The sequence below is a fragment of the Cervus canadensis genome, chromosome 5, assembly GCF_019320065.1.
Source record: "Cervus canadensis isolate Bull #8, Minnesota chromosome 5, ASM1932006v1, whole genome shotgun sequence".
NCBI classification, from domain to species: domain Eukaryota; kingdom Metazoa; phylum Chordata; class Mammalia; order Artiodactyla; family Cervidae; genus Cervus; species Cervus canadensis.
The window spans coordinates 74759953-74780997 of record NC_057390.1 but is presented as its reverse complement, the minus strand read 5'-3'; the positions used below and the strand labels follow the sequence as shown (position 1 = coordinate 74780997).

Here is a 21045-nt window from a genome sequence, read left to right as displayed (position 1 = left end):
AGGCTCCCTATACTGGACTCAGGAAACAAAAATCAGTTTTCTAAGCCAGGGGAATTCTAATCAACTGGTTAAGTTTAAGGCATGTTTAGTTGAAGCTACTGATGGTCACATCCTTAAAAATTTGTCTCTAAATACCTTTCCACAGTTCTTGTACATGAGCTCTCATTTATTCCCCCGTAATACCATTTCTTTGTGATATATTAATATAACTGATTGTGTGCTCAAAGAAGTTTGGAAGATAGCACTTGCTATATGTCAGGTCCTTTCAAAAATGTTGAGAAATTATATGTTTCATATAATATTTATTGCCTTTGATGTGTTCGTTTTTCATTTCTTCCCTTGACAGTTTAGTTGTTTTTAATTGTTTCTGGGTTTCTTTTCAGGTGTTTATTTTAATGTACCCTCATCATTATTTAATCTGAATTTATGTAATTCTGTTTGATTCCCTCTCCCACAATATTCTTGATCAAAGCCTTTCTATTTAACCTGAACTTAAAATTTTAACTTTGAGAGCATAAGATTAAATTACAGGATGAGTCATAACGCTGTTTTGACTGACATTGTCTCATTGACAAGAAAATGTTTCATTTTCAAAATAATTGTAATTCAGCTTAATTTAAGAAAATACATGAACAAAGTTGATATAAGTCAAAAAAATCATGACAATAATATATAGATATTGATGTTTTTATTATAGTAAAGACAACATAAACCAAAAAAGAATGAATCATCTATAATTTAAAGAACTACTTTCTTCTAAAAGTTATAAGTGTTAAAGCTGAAAAAAAATTTTTTATCAAATATGTAAGTGGAAAAAACAGGCTTATCATGAACATTTTCAAAAACATTAGGTTATGTTGTTATATCAATATTTATAAATATATAATTTTATTGATTGAATTCTAAAGTAAAACAAGTAAATTTAGAATTTTTTGTTCTTGGTAAATAGTTTAACATTTAACTCACAACTAAAGTCTGTAGTTGTGTGTCTCTTTCTAACATCAGAATGAATTAAAAATGGCATGTAACAACTCACTTAATCTGTGTTAACTATATTTAGATATATGTATTACAATCCCCTGATCACAGCTTCAACAATACAGCAAAATGAGAAAAAACAAAAAAAGTTAGCGATATAGTTCTAAATTATATTCATCTCAATTTAATTATATGAACTTTTATGTGTAAATACCCTCTACAAGTTACACTCTAAAGTAACAAGACTGGTTTATACTATATCAAGAAAAAAAATAGATCAAAAGTTTCCATTTTAAGTATGATTATCTTACTAATACATTTAAAAATTAAATGGCTCAATTAGTAAAGAAGTAAAAAAATTATGAAACCTTTCCTTCTATTTTCTACCAACTATTTCACAGTCATAGCTTAAATACACTAAAATTTGCACTTAATCAGGGACATTTATTTCCTTAGAAAAATGATACTGGTTCACCAGAACATCCAGTAGCATTCAAGCATTTGTAATGGCAGATTACTAGCAGGAACATTCGAGTATGCTGAAGTATTTACTACACCAAATGCTCGTTATTTCCAGGTAAAACATTTGAGTAGTTTAACGATGTACTTGTCCATATTCATTTGCTTGCAACTTCTCCAAAATGTCATCAAGTGACTAGTTGTTAAGGCCAAAACCACATATTTTTAAACATTAGAAAATGTAAACACACTTTCAGACACTTCAGTACAAGGTAAAAGAAAAATGTAAGTTCTCATTGGAACAGAAAGAGTGAAATTTTCTCACCAAAAATCTAATCTGTCTAAAACTCAGATATTCTGTCCTTTAGAGAGCAGGATATAAAGTGGCAGTCTTCAAGCATTTTTGTTCATATGTCCCCTAAAATAATTTTGACAAGTAATACCTTGTGCATATTTAAATTATATGAAAATTTTCATAACTTTTATGTAACAAAGTATGCAATTTTGCTGTATTATATTGATGCTTTAAAATAAAATTTAAACCAGTCTTTTAAATGTATCCTATGTAACATTAATAACATACTGAATTATTACTATTGTTCTTCTAAAATAAAATATCTCCTTAAATGTGTATTTCCTTTCTGCTGCTTCCACAGAATTTTATTCTACTTGAATCTTGAAAATCTGTTCTTGATCACTCTATTACACTTTCTGACATAAACTTCATACAGACAACAAGCACATACACGTTTATGTCTAGGTTACCTTTGAATTAATTTTCTTTGACCAAAGGCTCTAATTTATTTTAATCACCTTGGGTGAGTTATCATTACAACTATGATGGGCACACACTTGATCCAAACAAGAAGTCAATCACAAATTTTGAGATAAAATCATTAAAAAAATAAAAGGTAAATTTTAATTAGAAAGGTATCTCTTAATGAATGAATTGGGAGAGATGTGTTTATGAAACCTTAATTTAAAAAAACTGTTGAGGGACCTCCCTGCTGGTATAGTGGTTGAGAATCCACCGCCAATGCAGGGGACATGGATTTTGATCCCCAGTCTGGGAAGATTCCACATGCCACAGAGCAACTAAGCCTGCCCACCACAACTACTGAGCCCGAACTCTAGATCACCCCAGCCACAACTACTGAAGCCTGTGCACCCTAAAGCCCAGGCTCCCCAACAAGAGATGACACCGCAACGAGATGCCCGTGCACCACAAAGAAGAACAGCCCCCTCTCAATGCAACTAGAGAGCCTGTGCGCAGCAACAAAGACCCAGCATGGCCAAAAATAAATAAAAAAAGAATTGTCCTTTTATTTGGCTCTCTGGAGATTTTGCCTTTCCAAGAAATTCACCTTATTAAAATTCAGGGTAAGCAAGAGATATCCCTTTCTTATGTAAAGTTAGGAGATTGGTGGCACTGAAATGAGAGATGGGAAAAGACTGCCAACTGACCCCAAGTTGCATTGTAAGCAGATCAATTTAAGGAAGTGAAGGATTTGGAAGCATTCCTTTAAAACGTCTGTGTCCCCTCATATCCCTTGAATGTCTCTGCAAGCTCCGAGGTAAGCTCCTACTGAAACAAGAGCTGAACCCTAAGGTCCTTGCCCCCTTACCATGTCCTCTGCCTGCCTTTTGTCTGTGGAAAACTTTACTCAAAGAATAAGCTTAATCAGAGAAGTGAGAAATTTGGAAACAAACAATCAAAGACTAAATAATATAGTCATTACGCATAGTCAGGGACCTTCAGTTTTTTCTCAAGAGCTATAGATAATATTCTGAGCCATATCCTGTGAACTGTCTCATCAATACTAAAATACTAGGTGGAAGAAGTTAGCTACCTAATGACCAGACTGTAGGCAAGACAGAAGCTGCCACAATTCAGAGAACTGGCCGCAAAGAAAAGAACAAATGAACCTCGGAAGAGAAGATTAAGTACACCTAAAACAACCAAGATGATGATGCTGGTCAAACCACTGAGGACCAATCTGAAGATGACTGTTCTGTTTCTGCATGTAGTCCTCCACCCCCCGTCTATAAACCCCTGACCACCCCCAGATGCCGGCATCTGAAATAAAGCAAACTTTCCTTTCCACCAACCTGGCCTGTTTACTGACTTTTGAGCAGCAAGCACACTCTTTCGGTAACTATCGAAGTTTGTATACTCCTCGAAGATCCCTGGGAACAGTGTTGTTAACTTCAGCTGGGCTAAGAAAAAGTACTCTTCCTGAATAACTCCTTTGGCTAAAGAACTGCTTTTGAAAGTTTCTGAGGTGGTACCATGTTACATTTTGAAACCTGCTCTTTGACCACCTGGCTAAACAAAGTTATCATACTCCATTCATCAGCTGACTTGTCTGAGTAAGAAAGTCCTATTAAGGAATCAGGATGATAGCCCTGGTTAAATAGAGCTCAATTAAGAGCTTACACTGCTGTGGAAAAGCACTAGAAAAATAATTACACCATTTTCACATGCAAATAAAAATGGGTGTAACAGTCTCCTAAAATTTTAAAAAGAACTCTTAAAAAATTAAGGCTGTGTATTTCTACTGTTCATCTTAAAACTTAATGAATAAGGCCCTTATCCTGTGAAATGTCCTCAAATGTCCATTGTAAGACCTAGGTTGGCTTCAAGCAGAAGCAGAAATCCTTCCAAAAAGGATATGTTTCGAGTTCAGTCTCTGCAGATATGAGTTGACCTTATCCTGGAATGCCAGTGTGGCTTCACACGCACAAGCATCTTCTGTGGAGATGAGTCTTCGTGCTTCTTCAATGGCTGGAGGCAATGACAGTACACAGAACGTTACAGCTAATCAGAAATGATAGGAAATTGGGAAATCGACGATTCAATACTTCTACTTTTAAGACTTAAGCTACATGCATTTTCTAGGAGATAAAAGGAAGTAAGAGCCACAGAAAGAGGAGAAAATACTGTGGGATGTGTCAAAGAAGAAACAAAGATGTTGAGGAAAAGTTTACAATTGTCAAAGCTAGGTGATGGTTACATGAGAGTTCTACTGTTCTCAATGCTTTTGTGATGATCAGAAATTCTTCATGATACAAAGTTAAAATGTTTTAACAGGATGTAGGGAGAAGCCAAGAATGCAGAGATAAAGACCATCTCCTTGTGATACTGTGTCTTCGTTAAGAAATGAAAATGTTCACTACGGAGAACAGGGTGGAGGTTCCTTTAAAAACCAATGGCGGGAAGGACGCCTGGTGGAAAAGTAGAAACATTCCATCCTGAAGACATCTGGAAACCACTGGAGGATTCCGATGGTAAGAAGCAAGACTCAAAACTGTACTTCAGACTTGAAGACAGGAAAGCTCACTCCTGTCCAAGTGCATGGATGAGGCTTAAAGGGACCATCGTTACCTGAACATGTCTTCTTGTCTTCATTCAAAGTGTAGCCAGTGTCACAGTCGCAGTGATAAGAGGCATTGCCGTCATACACACAGATGTGTTGGCAACCATGAGAGCCCAGGGCACACTGGTTAAGAACTGGCCAGGATTGGGGCAGGAGAGAGAATATTCACAAATTACAATCGGAAGCGACACCGATTTCTGGGAGAAAGAAGCTTTGGTTCGGTCCCAACTTGGGCACATATGAATCCTTCAGTCATCAGTCTCCCATGTTTCAGAAGGAGGGAGCCTCTTCCTGATTCCTCCCCCACAGCCCTTTCCCTGCGATTTATTGCAAATATTTTGGGTTCTGCCTCTCTTTTTTTCACTGTCCACAGTCCTGGAGGGCTGCACTGCATCTTAATTCTATTCCAGAACTTACCTCTGGCCTTTCCCTACACCTCCAAGCTCTCCAGCTATATATAGATCATCTTCACCATTACCAAAAATAAATTATTAGGGACCTACTCACACACGGAGTTAAATTTGATGCTGCACAAAAAAGATTGTATTGACCAAGGGCCTGTCTTTGATGCTTAAAGTGGTACAGAAAATAATGACCTGCGAGCTCGTGCACACACAGAGAGAGAGAAATAATAACAGTGATGATGGTGCAGATGATGTGTATGGTTGGACAAGAATGTATTTTTTATCTGTCACAAATACATTACAAGGAGCAAAGGCTTCCTGGGGGACATAGGTCCTTCTCGGCCATTATAGGAGTCAAACTGTTTGTTCCCCTCTAAATCTCCTCTTAAGTGTCATTCCATGCTTCCAAACTCTCCATGGCTCACTCTTGTTGTTCAGTCACTCAGCTGTGTCTGACTCTTTGCAACCCCATGGACTGCAGCATACCAGGCTTTCCTCTTCTTCACCATCTCCCAAAGCTTGCTCAAACTCATGTCCATTGAATCAGTGATGCCATCCAACCATCTCATCCTCTGTCGTCCCCTTTTCCTCCAGACTTGAGTCTTTCCCGGCATCAGGGTCTTTTCCAGTGAGTCAGTTCTTTGCATCAGGTGGCCAAAGTATTGGAGCTTCAGCCTCGGCATCAATCCTTCCAATGTATATTTGGGGTTGATTTTCTTAAAGTCTGCGTATTTTATCACTTTCCATTGTTTTCTTATCTATTTTCCATAAAGTGATGGGTCCAGATGCCATGATCTAAGCTTTTTGAATGTCGAGTTTTAAGCCAGCTTTTTCACTCTCCTCTTTCACCTTCATCTGTAGCTCACTACTGCCTAGAAAAGAGCTTTTCATGGCACACAAGGCCCTAGATAATCTAACCACAACGTCTTTCCAACTTTCACACTGATCTTCCCTTCACTACTACAATTCAGATGTTTCCAGTAAAATGCCTACTAGCAGAGCATTTCTTTTTCCCCTCAGCCCAGCTTAGCAGCAACTCCAGAGATAACAAGCGGACATGCCTCCAGCCCCCAGCCCCTGATCTGGGGCCCCACGGTTAATTTACTAGCTTTCCCACTGCCCAGTGAGGGGAAGGCAGGCCAATAGAGGGGATCTGCCCCACATTGTGTACCCCAGTTTTAGCCTGGCATCCATTATTGCTGTAAAATATATAAATACTTATTTCCCACCATCGCATCTTTCTTTTTCTATCTCCTTTTGTTGTCATGTGCTTTGCACCATGAGCCAGTGTAGCTCAGTGTTTGAGAACGTACGAACCACCAGATCAAGTGCCTGGGTTCAAATCCTGGCTCTGCTACTCACTAGCAAGTGACCACCGGCAAGTTACTCAGTTGCTGTGAGTAAATTTGCTGTGAGCAGTAAATGTGTGGCTGTCGCTAAAATGCCTGGAACAGCGCATGGCACCCAGCAGACACTGAAGAACGTGGGTGAACCGTTACCTGGAAGTGCTGCCTTAACTGAAGTCTGTCTTAACTGAAAATCTCCTTTGATTTCTTCTTTTTAATAAAGTGGTTCATTTTATTCCATAATATCTGTTAGTTTACATGTAAATGCACTTTGTTTCCTTTTCGCAGGTCTTCAGTTTAAAGGACCCACTTAGAGTATCAACAGGGATATGAACGGTTTGAGAAGAGTAGCCTTGAATCCTCTCCCCCCAGGGGACTTAGTCCCACCTTGTGACCTAGTCCCACCCACCTCAACAAATTGACATAAGCCCCTCCCCTTGCCCGTGCCTCCTCCACTCCTCCAGTCCCAGCCCTCCGGCCACCCCCAGCCTCTCCTTAGTTATGGACTCTAGCTACCAGTGGCTGCTTTCTTAAGGTACTGGTTCGGGAGTAATAAAAACCGTAGCATTGGCATGTATACACACCATGTGTAAAACATAGCTAGTGGGGAACTGCTATATAATACAGGGAGCCCAGATCAGTGCTCTGTGATGACTTAAAGGGGGGGGATGGAGGTGAGTGGGAGGGAGGCTCAAGAGGGAGGTGATATATGTATCCTTATGGCCAATTCACGTTGTCGTACAACAGAAAGGAACACAACATTGTAAAGCCATTATCCTCCAATGTTTTAAAAAAAAAAAAAATGACGCTTTTTCAGTTTGCACCCCACCTGTCATAACTCAGAGGCAGAAGCTGATGCTTCCTTACATGCCCACACGGCTAAGCACAGTCCTGGGAACAAAATAGGGGCTCAGTACTGTTTTATTGATCTCATTTTGTTTTTTAAAGGGCAAATTCGTGATGTGCCACTTCCTTTAATCTCTCTTGAAAAGGTCACATATTACACCTCCTCAAGGAAGAGGAGAGTATACATAAAATCTAAAAAAAAAAAAAATACTGAATATGCCAAAATTAAACACCACCTTGAGAGCTAGGAATTTCTCAGAGGACTGCTTTTACATTATAAATGCCACTCTGTTCTCCCAGTGAGTTTAAATCAAATTAATGAGGATTAGCAGTTCTGGCACGGGCTCCCTCACCAAGTCATAAGCCTCAGATTCACCCAAGATTGATCATCTAGAAACTGTCAGTGAAGGACTTGCTTCAAACTTACTGGAAGATCTGTGTGGGTCTAATTCAGTCATTTACAAAGTCTCCTTTACTAAAAATGATCCAGCTTTAAGTTGAGCACTACAGAAAAGTTCCAGGCCTAGTTTTAATTGGAAAAAGATCAGTTCAGCCTATCACACCAAATAGTTACTGTCCCACGGACTTCCTCCAAAGTTTCCTATTTGCTTTTCAGAGATATAAAATTTTCCTGGACTGTACATCCAATTAGCTTTTCTTATATTCCCCCACTCCCTGCCCATTACCAGTAATTTTCTGAAGTGAGCTATGTTTGCAAAACCTAGTGAGCAAATTGCCCCCTAGCAGTGTGTGCCTTGGTCTGTAAGCATAGTAGAACGTCTGAAGTCCAATTGCTTACCCTACCTTTAAGAATCTCTCTCATGGTGAATTGAAACTTGGTTTCACTGCAGTAGATAGGGTCCCGTATGAAAGAATTCACTGAGCGGACCTTACCTGAACACGTTTTTTTATCTTCATTCAGAGTGTAACCCTCGTAGCACTCACAGTGGTGGGACCCAGCTCTGTCATTCACACAAATGTGCTGACAGCCATGCTTGCCCAAAGCACACTGATCTTGAGCTGCCAAGAGGAAGTCCAGAAGAAAAGCAATTAAATGTGGAGAGGTCTTTTATTACCCATATGTAGAAATCTTCTTATTTGCAGCTAGCAATGCAAAAAAGGAGAATTTACTAGAAACCACTCAAAGCCATCAGTAATATTTACTCTTACTAGAAATCAGCTGAGTAAAACAAACCCGTACACACACAATGCTTAGTCTTCTATCTTCCCCTACTCCTTTTCATAATCTATGCTGAGTTTATATTGTTGGTCTTTTCTTTTTTTTTTTGGTTTGTTTCTTTGTCTGGCCTCACCATGTGGCATATGGGGTCTTAGCTTTCTGACCAGGGATTGAACCCACAGCCACTGCATTGGAAGCATGGGGTCTTAACCACTGGACTGCCAGGGAAGTCCCCTATACTGAGCTTTTATCATCTAAGTATCTCACAAATACTTTCTAAAGCATTCCTTTTAGATTTGCTGTATTTATGCTGAATCAGAGGGATTCCAACAGTTGTGGAACTAATTATACTAGATTCAGAAAGACACAGAATCCGCATTTGAAGAAACTGTAACTCAGTCCTCTCCTGTAATAAATGAGGAAACCAAGTCCAAAGGAGATCAACTGACTCAGAACAGCATCAGAACTCAAGACCCAAACTGCACTTTTGTACACTTCTCTCTCTACTGACATATTTTTTAACTGTTGTTTATCTTTGTGAACTTTTCATTTTGAAAAGTCCTACACTTCATCCCATTTCCCCAAATATAAACATCCTATACAAGCACAGTGTAATCACCAAAACCAGGAAACTAACCATGATACAATGCCCTTAACTAACCAAAGACATTATTCAAAGTCTGCCAGTGTTTCTACCACGAATGCGCTTTTTGTGGCCCAGGATCCAATCCAGGCTCACACATTGCTTTAAGCTGTCACATCTCCTGAGTTTCCTCCAATCTGGGACATTTCCTCAGTCTTTCTTTGTCTTTCATGACTGTTACAGTTTTGAAAATTACTGAAAAATTAGTTCATGGGATGTCTCTCATTTTGGAATGTCTCTCAGTTTGGGTTTGTCTGAGGTTTCCTCATGATCCTAAACTTTTAGCAAGAAAACCACAGAAGTGCTGTTGTGCCCTGAGAACATGACGACAGAAGAAGTATGACATCACTGTGTGTCACGTGATGACAGGAGAAGCATGATGTCACTGTGTCACTGCCAGTGACATCAACTCCGATGACTTAGTGGAAGTGGCGTCTGCCAGGTCTCTCCGCTGCAGAGTTACTGCTTTTCTTTTTTTAAGGAACAAGTGTCTGATGGATTGTTATTTGATTTTAACTAAATTGTCTTCAGCATCTGGAGAGGACAATTAAGGCTGGGGACAGAGAAGGAAATGAACAACACACTCACACAGGTAAGTCATGAGACAACATACTGCCATTTTTAACTTTTCTCATAAGAAATGGGAAAAGCCCAAGGTGGCAACAGACAAAAAGATATCAAGTTCCCTGTTGAGATGACTCCCCAACACTGGCTTGGGGAGGTAGGTAGACAGAGAGGCAATAGTAAAGCCCCTGCTCCCACTTACCTGAACACGTTTTCCTGTCTTCATTTAAGGTGTAACCTTCGTAGCACTCACAATGATAAGAGCCAGTTCTGTCATTCACACAGATGTGTTCACAGCCATGAGTGTTAAGAGCACACTTATCAATAGCTATCAAAAGATGACCAGGACAAATGTCAACACATGGAAAACATGGTAAGCAAATAACTATGGGCCATACCAGACACATCCACGCACACATACACACATATACATACACACATATACACAACGCTAATAAAATGGGTCAGTCTGACACAAGAGGATGCCTACTGGACGGGAGGGTTGGAACTCGCTTCCTCATCTTGGTTCTTTCACTAACAGGCCCCATGACATGGGTAAGTCTTCTCCCTTCTTGGGGCAGTGGAGACAGATCTCAATTTCATTTTCTATAAAATGATCAGGTTGAGTTAAATGATCTCTTAAGTTTTCTTCCTCTCAACAACTATTTTCTAGGATCTAACAAAATGGATCTAATCTGTACCCTTCATTGACAGTATGTGAGTATTCATACAGCAGACGAGTGAGAACCTCCCTAAGTTTTCTTCCACTTCTAGATTCCATGAGCACCTAGGGTTACAGAGAGGTAAAAGTAGCTTGTATTAAAATTAAATAATATCCAGGAAAAATTCCAAAATCTCAAAAGACCAAGAGTTTTGTCCTTTTCCTCTACTAACCCTTCTCTCTAAAACAAGCCATAACTACTGTAATAGGCTGTTTTAGGTATTATCTCACTTTCCTCCTCATGTTCCTTTTCAAGGAAAGTTGTTGATAACAGTAAATCTGCCACAAGGCAGTTAGGAGAAAAGCATAAGGCCAGTCCAAAGTCTTGGGGAGTGAGTCTCCAGATATGTCCCTGTCAGCCAGTCCCTTAAGCAGGCCTCACCTGAACACGTCTTCTTATCAGCGTTCAAGGAATATCCTTGGCTGCATTCACAGTGGTGCCTGCCATCTCCATCACTGATACACACATGCTGGCACTGATGTGTACCCAATGCACACAGATCCAGAGCTGTGCAAAGAAAATTTACAACAGTCAGTGTCAACACATAAGAAGCATTTCAGATACTTCCTCTCTTGTCAAAAAAAAAAAAATCACTCTGCACATTCCTCTCCAATTCCATCTTTCAGTTCAGTTCAGTTCAGTCGCTCAGTCATGTCCGACTCTTTGTGACCCCATGAATCGCAGCAGGCCAGGCCTCCCTGTCCATCACCAACTCTCGGAGTTTACTCAAACTCATGTCCATCGAGTCGGTGATGCCATCCAGCCATCTCATCCTCTGTCGTCCCCTTCTCCTCCTGCCCCTAATCCCTCCCAGATCAGGGTCTTTTCAATGAGTCAACTCTTCGCATGAGGTGGCCAAAGTATTCCATCTTTAGTTCACTCTAAAAATTGACTATTTGTTTTCTGCCCCTGGCTTATTTCTGCCCCTTAGTAATGTTTAAATTAGTAATTAGGAATGTTACTAATTTAAAATCATAGATCTTGTGGTTGAGTTTCTCAAAGGAGAAAGGGATTTTTGAATTTGGAGCTGAAACAAAACAGTTACATGAATCAGGCAATTCAGTATTTTATCCAATGTATCTACCTGGACAGAGAAAAAGACTTTTGCTCTCCAACAGCAAGAAGAGAATAATATTGTACTTCCTGAAGTTCTACAAGCTAGTTGTCCCACTGCAACCAGAAGCCAGTTTCCAAGGGTTTTATAGTGTGAGTCTAAACAGAATTCATCCCCAGGCATTGCACTAGGCCTGGAACCCACTCACTCTTTGGGCAGCAATACATGTTTGAACATGCAAATGGTGGAGGGCAATGCAGGTAACTGCCTTTTAAATATATGGTACGGGTTCCTGAGCTCAAATGTATCTGCACGTGACTCTCATATCTGCAAGGAGTCTAAACTCACATGTTGTATGAAAAGTGAAAAAGAAAGTGACAGTGTTAGTCACTCAGTCATGTCTGACTCTTTGCGACCCCATGGACTATAGCCCGCCAGGCTCCTCTGTCCATGGGATTCTCCAGGCAAGAATACTGGAGTGGGTGTCCATTCTCTTCTCCAGGGGATCTTCCCAAACCAGGGATCAAACCCAGGTTTCCTGCACCACAGGCAGATTCTTTACCATCTGTGCCACCAGGGAAGCCCCATCTGCTATATACGAATCAGTAAAAGAAAAAGAACACAACACATTAGCTAAATGGCATCCTCATCTTTTTGCTCCTGGAGCCATTTTTATGTCAGACTTTTTTCCCAAGTGACATGTTTTGATAAAAGAATCATGTATTTGGCCATTTCTGAGAAACCAAGGAGGCCTGTAGGAGTAGACTGGCACCCCTGTGGCAGTTCACCCAGCCCCCACAGTTCTGGCAACAGGACAAGGCTAATATTTTTCCAAGAAGGGCCTTTTCATGGAATAATCTTTCCAGTCGGTTGACTACAACAGCTGCCCCTCAGTCTTTTTTCCAAAGACAGGACGTTTTTCCCCCAGAACAAGAAGGTCTCTTGTACCAGGATGAAAAGGTGGCCACTCACCACTTGTTACTTTATGTCCTTCAAGCCCAACCCCAGGTGCTAGCTTTGAGGCCCAATCTTGCCACAGAACAGCATCTTCATGGAAAAGTTCTCACCCACAAATACAGGGGGGGTTTCCTGGGAGAAAGAAAGCTATTTTCTTTTGGGAAACCAATGACTGCAGAGTTAATGCCACTAAAGCCAAGGACAGCTTGAGAAGACCCAGTGTCCTAAGGCAGGAAACACAAGAGGGACCCTGCCAGGTCTGGCTGAGATGAGGTCAGAATTTGCTCCAGACCGAGACTTCATCTCCCATTTCCTGACAAACTGTTGATTACTGAGTTTCACTTTCATTTATGTATAAAGTCTCCTTGAAATTGACAACTATAATTATTGGTTCACTTGCTTGTCTCAGGTCCAGCCCTAGACTTTTGCTTGATGGTAGGCAGGAATTACCTTTATCTTTGTATCATCAGTGATCAATAAACACATATTGAGAAAACAAATGCAGAATAAATTATACGGCAACAGTTATCTACACTTTAAAATTCACCTGAACTAGAAATTTGTCCACACCTGCTTGGATAATTCTACAGAGTTTTGAAAGATTATCTCCAGATGATTAAAAAAAATGAATATAGATAGAAAGAGACAAAGGAAGATAGAAATTTTTTAAAGAAAAACAAAAAATAAATTTAAAAGTAAAAATTAAAAAGTTCGAGTCCCACAAATTCATAATTTTGATCAGTGACTAAAGATAAACCTGAGCCTTGAATGGATTCATATTCATGGGTTTGGCTGATTCATGCTAAAAATTCTAATTAAATCAGCATGTTCAGATTTAAACTCCATCCTAAAGGAAGAAAGGAGAGGGAGGACAGTAGCAGAATAATTAAAAACTTAAAACATTAAAATAAAGAACCAAAAAATTGCCTACATCTTGCTATCTCAAAAGTGAGCTGAAATCCTAGTCTCCCTGGTTCTTAATCTTGTCCCTCCACAAGGAATAATCAGAGAATGAGCTGAATCTGAAAACTAGAGTATTTGCTAAGTATACACTCTGAGGGACAGTTATGCTGGACAAGAAGCCAGCCAATCTTTCTAGGGACAGATGCAGTCCCTGTCTTCTGAGAAAAAAACAAGCAGAGTTCTGTTAAATCTAGAGATGGTAAAACTAAAGAAAATATCTGGAAAAAATGCGGTGGGCAGAGAGGAGAAGAGAGGTGTCTGGTTTTTTATTTGTATTTTTTTCTGACCCCATCAGGGAACAGCAGGATCATTTACCCTGGATATTTCCAGAACTTCACATTTCTAATGCAAACAGGAAGATTTTATGAGCAAACCAACTTATATATAAGGCAGCTCTATATTCCTAAGCCAACAAAGTATGCTTAAGTTTAGAAGAAAAAAAAAAATCACATACCAGAAAAAACGTTGCTTATATTTAAGTTTTCCATAAAATTTCCACCAAAAAAAAAAAGAATAAATCTCTTTTTCCTCCGACACACGATGTCTGACTATAACATCTTTTCTAACTAGAAGCAAAGACTTACCACAAAAGGTCTCCTGGAATCTAGAGGAAAGTTTCTCAATGACCCCATAGGTCTCCACGTAGAAAACGTGCTCGTCCAGGGGTTCGCTGGCCATCATCTTGAGGGACTCCATGTCGGCCCGGTCCACGCCCACAGCGTACAGCTCAATACCGGACGCCCGGGCCCGCGCCGCCACCTCGTTCACCTGGTCCTGGGGCCGCCCGTCGGTCACGATGATCGCCACCTTGGGGATGTTGGAAGAGGGCCCTCGAGCTCCTGCCTCCACTGTGAAGGCTTCATCCATCGCCGTCTGGATGGCCAGACCTGACATGGTGCCCGTAGACAAGGGCGTGATCCGCGCCACGGCTCGTTTCAGGGACTGCTTATCCGAGTGGGTCTGGAGATGGAACTCGATCTTCACGGTGCTGGCGTAGTTCACCACTGCCACCCGCGTGTCCGCCGGCCCGATGTCCAGAGTGTCGATTATTTTCGAGACAAACGTTTTCACTTTGGTGAACTCCAGGGGCCGTACACTACGAGAACTATCGATGATGAACACCAGGTCCAAGGGCCTGCTCTTGCAAACACCTGCAAAGAAGGGCATGGGCAACAGTACATGGCTAATCGGTGAGCGGACCACAGTCAGAAGGGGAATGTTGTGACCAGCATCCCTGGCCCCAGATACCCGACTCTCTGCTGTCTTCCTCAAGACCACCCTCCCTTTGGACGTTGAAAGCACTGAGGCCTTTCAGGATTCCCTAGTGAGAATTCACATAGTGGTGTGACATTTCCTCAAAGAGCTCCCCTCTTTGAATGTCCTGAACTTTTCACCTGGAAAGTTTCATCCTTCTGCTTAAAGTTTTGTTCAAAGGTTCCTCTCTGACGCGCAGGAATGGACTTCAGGCCTCTCTTGGGCACCTTGGCCATCCCTGAACCCTGTCTGAACTGAACTCAGGGCAGCCTCAATGCCCCCTCCACGGCCTGCTCAAGCCTCACAGCCCCTCAGACAACGGTAGAGTGTGAGGCGAGGCACGCAGGCGCTCTCCTGGTGACTTCCTTCTTTTTCTCCACTTTCAAGGTGGTGAAAACTGCTCCAGAGCAGCCCTAAATTCTCCCTCCATCTGGTCATTCACTCATGTTTAGTGAACTCTGAGGTCCAAATAGCCCCGAGTTTAAACCTCAAAAAGTGGAAAGAAGGGTGACCACTTCATCTAGTCCACGTTGAGGTCCGTCTTTGTCAGCATGTCTTGTTTCAAGAAGCAGGGAGTTTGACCTGGTATCTATCCTACTGCCCCCACCAAATTCTTAGTCACCTCTCTTTCATTTTTTCATTCTCCAAATTTTTTTTTTTATGGTAAAGCATCTACCTGCAATGCGGGAGACCCGGGTTCAGACCCTGGGTTGGGAAGATCCCCTGGAGAAGGAAATGGCAGCCCACTCCAGTACTCTTGCCTGGAAAATTCCGTGGACTGAGAAGCCTGGTAGGCTACAGTCCATGAGGTCACAAAGAGTCAGACACAACTGAGCAACTTCACTTTCACCGTGTATTAAGCCAAGGGGCTACAAAAATAATAATAATAATAAGCCAGATTACCTGCCCTCAAGGAACATGTATCATTCCCAAACAAAAGGACTTGGCACATTGTAGAGACACAATACAGTTTTGTTTTCAGCACATCCTTCTTATCCTTTCCCCCTCTAATCTTGTTCTATACTCCTCCCTCTCCTAGCCACCCAAATCAAATCCAAGAGAGAAGCCATTCCTCCTTCTTTCCCAAAACACACACACACACACACACACACACACACACCCAAGCCCTGAATCAAAATGATATCCTTTGGCATGAAATGTCACTCAGGGTTCTTTCCTTTCCTAATAGGAAAGGAAATTGGATAAATCAATTTTATCAATAGGAAAGGAAATTGGATAAATCAAATCCTATTTATCAATAGGAAATTGATAAAACTCTAAGAGAGCAATTTACTCAGTGTGTAAGGAGAAAAGGTGTACGTATTTTATTTATTCAAAATTAAATTCCTAGCTAAGCAGTTGATGACAGAAAAAGCCCTGTCTGCAATAGGAATTATGCCTCTGTATAGTTAAAAAACAAACAAATAAACAAAAAAACTGGTAAGTATCCTCTTGCTTTTAGCCTGATTCCTAGAGGTATTAATTAAGACAATAAATAAATCCTACCTTCAATATCACTTTAGATATCACAGGATTTCAACCCAACAACCTTGTGAAGTTAGAGATGCAATTAGAGATGCAAGTTAGAGTTGCTCTTATACCCTTATACAGGTGAGGTACCTGAGACTCAGGGAGGTGTAGAGCTAGAAAGTGGTAGAATATAGATAGGACTCCAGGTTTCCAGACTCCCAGCCCAAAAGGACTTTTCATTGCATAATTGCCTCTATGAGGCAACATTTTCTGCCACCAAAATTAACATTATCTCAAGTACTTAGTAAACATCTTGCTTGGTGACTTTGAGCCATCAATCTGAATATGCTATACGTCATGTATTTAGCTAAGTCAAAAGGAATTAATTCTTTAAAAAAAAAATAAATAACTCCAGAATTTCGTTTCATCCCTGATTACCATGCACTGAGAGCAAAGAAGAAAATCTTTCCAGGAGATGGATCTGGCTGTGTTTGCATAATTTAAGTAAGAGGAAAACTACATATGATATGAACCCCGTATCTGACAGTGTTGTCTCTAACACCCGAATGGTGTCCTTTCTCATGTTGAGGTTATGTTCTTGCAATTAAACGTGCAAGATTCCTTTCCTTCTTCACTTGATTTTTCACAGGGAATCATCTATGGGAGGTTACAGGGGTGTAGTGGGCAGGATAAGATAATGCCCTTCCCTCACATATGCCCATGACCTAATTCCCAGAACCTGTAAGTATGTTTATTTACAAGGTAAATGAGACTCTGCAAGTGTGATTAAGTTGAAGATTTGAGATGGGGCGGTTATCCTGGTGGATCCAATATAATTACAAAGACTCCTAAAAGTTGAATAGGGAGGCAGAAGAGGAGATCTGGGAGATGACATGTGAGGAATCATCCTGCCTTTGGTGGCTTTGAAAATGGAGGGAAAATGTCATGAGCCAAGGAATGAGGGTCACCTCTATATGGTGAAAAAGGCAGAGAAATGGATTCTCCTCTAAGATCTTTCCAAAAGGAAAGCAACCCTGCTGATACCTTAATTTTAGTTCAGGGAGACTAGTGTCAGACTTCTGATCTACAGAACTCTTAGACAGTAAATGTGTGCTGTTTTAAGCCACTAAATTCATGGTAATTTATTACAGCAGGAATAGAAAATACAGGGGGCTTAGCAGGATGTTCTGTGAGCATCTGCTTACTTCCTGATTCAGACCCCCTTTACATTCATTGTTTTTGAATCTCACTTCCCTTTTCTAGATAACAACACTTTGATTCTTAGAAATCAAGAAAATGAGAATCTGAATTTCCGAAAATGTTTCCTTACTCACAATAATTGTTAATTTCTTTTTTTTTTCATGACTATTATAATTTACTTCAGATTATTTTTTTTTCAGTGGGTTTTGTCATACATTGATATGAATCAGCCATAGATTTACACATAAATTGTCAACTTCTGAGACCTCCGCTAGAAATAAAAGTCCATAGCAAAGCCTAGCAATTTCTGGATGCAAAAAGGAGAGAATTTGAAAAAGAGTGGAATGCAGTGCTTATTAAAGAATTATCATTTAATGTTGGTTTTGATTTCAAGTAATAAAGGACCAGTGCTGCTCAGGGAACATTGACTACCCCATGAGACATCCTTCCTTCTCTTTCTAGTCCCTTCTCCAAGGAATGTGGATCAGGACCAGAGGTAAAATAACCTCTGGGAGAAAGACTTCTTCCCTATCCTCATTCTTGACCTGAAGCAACCCACTGGTCGGGCTGTATATAACCACTATGAACCCTGGCACTCCCTGTCTCAATGACCGTGCTCTTGCCATAGCAAATCCAGTCCAGTGGAGCTGATGCAGGAAAGAATCCTTTGTTTTTCCTCACCTTTACTCAAAAGGTGCATTAGAGGTGGACAACACAAATCAACCTGGCGCGTGAAGCATCACTGGCCGTATGAGACTAGACATCCAGAAAATGGTTTGGTGCCACCTCTCTTTAAAGCCAGACTTTAACAACTTCTGATGCTGGACTTTTTGGTAATGAAGATAAAAATGTTATGTAAACCATACTAAGAGCTTGGTAGCTTGAAGCAGTGGAAAGACCCACGCTTGGGATATCCGAGCCCCGAGCTTTATTCCTGGCTCTGACCCTGATTTGCTGGATTCTCTCACCTTGACAAGGTTCAGCTCCCCTGTATGTGCTGTCAGGGGCTGTGTTGGATCACCTTCCAACTCTGCTCTCTAGGAGGTTTCCTCTGCCCCAAGAACCAACTACTGAACCAAAAGTGAATTGCTATTGTTCACCAAAGACCAAAAGTGTCCTGGGTGTTTGAGCATGTCAGAGAGCCCAGGTTGGGGATGGGGCACAGTCAGCCAGAGAACTGAAAGCAGAATTTCAGGGAAGGTTTACTGAGCTGAACAAGAGGTGGGGCCTGGAACAGAGAGCTGTGAGGAGCCCCTAGCTGTTCCCACAGCTGCCCCATCCTCTCTGCCCAAGTCTCAGGAGGCAGTTGATGGAGTCTGAGCTTCAGGAGAAGGGAAGTCTAGCCCTGGCTAGGAGGGACCTTGGGCATCTCCCTTCCCTTCTCTGGACCTCAGTTTCCCCATAGGATTTGTCCCGCAGGGGAGGGGTCTTTCTCCTGCACCACATCTGGCTTGAGCTGGGGTGAAGGGAATACTTGGTGGGTGACCAAGGAGTTTCCTTTTTTGACTCCAGATTCGCCTGCCCACCCATCCAGCCCGCCAGGCCCTGGTCCAGGATCTCCCTCGCTCCACGCGGGTGTACTTCCCTGGGACCCTCTCCTGTCCCTCTCGGTCTGGGATCCCTCTCCCGTTCCCGCCCAGGCCGTGTACCTGCGCCGCGGGCCCCGCCGGGCTGGCCGGCCCCGGAGTAGGGCACGCTGGCGGGGGCAGCCGGAGCGGGGCGGCGTCCGGGGCTACCCCCTGGGCCGCGGGTCCCCAACCTGCGTAAGCCCGGGCGAGCCATGGGGCTGGGGGCGGCGGGGGGCGGTGGCAACAGCAGCAGCGGCCAGAGCAGGAGAAGCAGTCCCGGGAGGTGGCGCGGCATGGTGGGCTCCGCGCTGCTGCCCGTGTCCGTCGGATGGTCGTCGCTCAGTGGCTGGATCAGTGGCGGGCGGGTGCCGGGTTCCCGGGCAGCCAATTTAAAGGTCCCGCGGCCGCGGGCCCCGCCCCTGCAGCCTGGGGTCCCGCCCCTCGGCTTTAGGCCCCGCCCGCGAACCCGTCCAGGGCAGCGGGCCGCGCGGTCCAGTGCATTCCCGCGGCGGACCTGGAATGTGTGGGGCCCGTCGGCCAGCGGCGCGGTGCCCGACCCCGGCCCGCCGCCGCTCCGGTCTCGTCTGGGTGGGCTCGGCCCTCTGCCTCCTGGCCGGGTTCTACCCCTCTCGAAATTTCTGCCTGGCCGTACACCTGGGGCCTGGTCGACCCCAACTCGCCCTCCTGACCCCCAGGCTCCCAGTTCAGGAGGCCCAGGCTTTACGGTCCAGCTCCATCCAGGTTTGCCCACCTCAGTTTCCCCTCGCTCCTCACAACTACATTTTTTTCCCCAGCCAGGGAACCCAAGTTTTGCTGTGGGCTCTCCTAAAAAAAAAAAAAAAAAAAAAAAAAACACCTCACAGATTCTAGCAGCGTGAATAGAAATACTTTCGTCCTAACTTCAAACATCCTAAACATTTGAACTTATATTACCAGGAATAGAAAGTCAAACATAGGTTTCCCCAGAGAGCCCTCTGTGAGCTGGAAGGACAGCCTGTACCACAGGCTTCAAAAGCTCTCCCTCCATCCCACTTCCTCCCCCAGGGGTGATGGTGGTGGCAGCAGCGCAGGGCTGGAGCCCACCCAGGGGACCCTCCAGGAACTCGTAGCCCATGGGTAGAGAGAGAAGCATCAATGGTGTACCTGTCTAAGGAAATATACTGAGGTCAAGGAGAGACTGGCCTAAGGAAACCAGGAAGGCTTCCAAAAGCAGGTCACCGCTGAGCTGGATAGTGAAACACGGCAATGAACGTGAGTCCCAGCTGAGCCTGTGTGGTCTTCCTACTTTCAGACTATTGCCTTTTAAATATCTACACTCCACATAGTAACCTTAAGATCACTTCTTAAACCTTGCAACTTCACTTCCAGTAAACTCCAAACTCCTTTGCGAGGCCACCTCCTCTACCACACTGACCACATCTGAAACTGTACTCTTCTCTCCATGCATCAACCACACTAGGCTTTCCCCTTGTCCTGGAGGACGCCAAGCTTGTTCCCACCTTGTGGCCTTGGCACTGGGACATCCCTATATCTTAGTTTTTTCAAACTTATTTTTACCACTATCCACTGTGTTGGTGGTGGTTTAGTCACCACATTGTGTCTCACTCTTGCGACCCCATGGACTGTGGGTTGCCATTTCCTTCTCCAGGGGATCTTCCTGACCCAAGGATCGAACCCCAGTCTCCTGCATTGCAGGAGGATTCTTTACCAACTGAGCCACCAGGGAAGCCCAGCTATCCACTGTAACAGCTACATTTTATATCATAAACTGAGAGCGACATAAATATCTAGTAGGGTTGTGTACAACAGAAATAGCAGTTTCCTGAAACAGTATTTACCCTTACCACATGTGACACACTCTAATTAATCTGCTTTATTCATGTTCATTCAGTTCTGTTTCATTTTTTTAAAAAAAGATCTGGTCATAAAACATCTAAACAGAGTTCATGATTCACTATTTCCCAGTAAGCAGTTTGAAAAACTGTTTTAATTAGATTCTTTCCTACTCTTTCTTCCTTTCCAATTTATTATGGTATCAATACCTGTGTTTCATGTATATA

At 42.5% G+C, this 21045-nt stretch overlaps 1 protein-coding gene across 2 annotated transcripts; it reads right to left on the bottom strand.

Moving 5' to 3' along the window:
- Window positions 1-1131: 1131 nt before the first annotated feature.
- On the bottom strand, window positions 1132-20568 carry MATN3 (matrilin 3). 2 transcript variants are annotated; one of them, XM_043469308.1, is made up of 8 exons: window positions 19067-19873; window positions 14078-14644; window positions 10901-11026; window positions 10000-10125; window positions 8305-8430; window positions 4823-4948; window positions 4112-4222; window positions 1132-1629 (listed from the first exon to the last, which is right to left on the bottom strand). In XM_043469308.1, exons 1-8 carry the CDS (start codon window positions 19278-19280, stop codon window positions 1574-1576), a joined length of 1452 nt encoding a protein of 483 aa, XP_043325243.1. In that variant the 5' UTR covers window positions 19281-19873; the 3' UTR covers window positions 1132-1573. The 2 variants fall into 2 exon arrangements, with proteins under 2 accessions (XP_043325243.1, XP_043325244.1); XM_043469309.1 differs by lacking the exon at window positions 4823-4948 and having other exon boundaries at window positions 19067-20568.
- Between the last annotated feature and the right edge of the window lie 477 nt (window positions 20569-21045).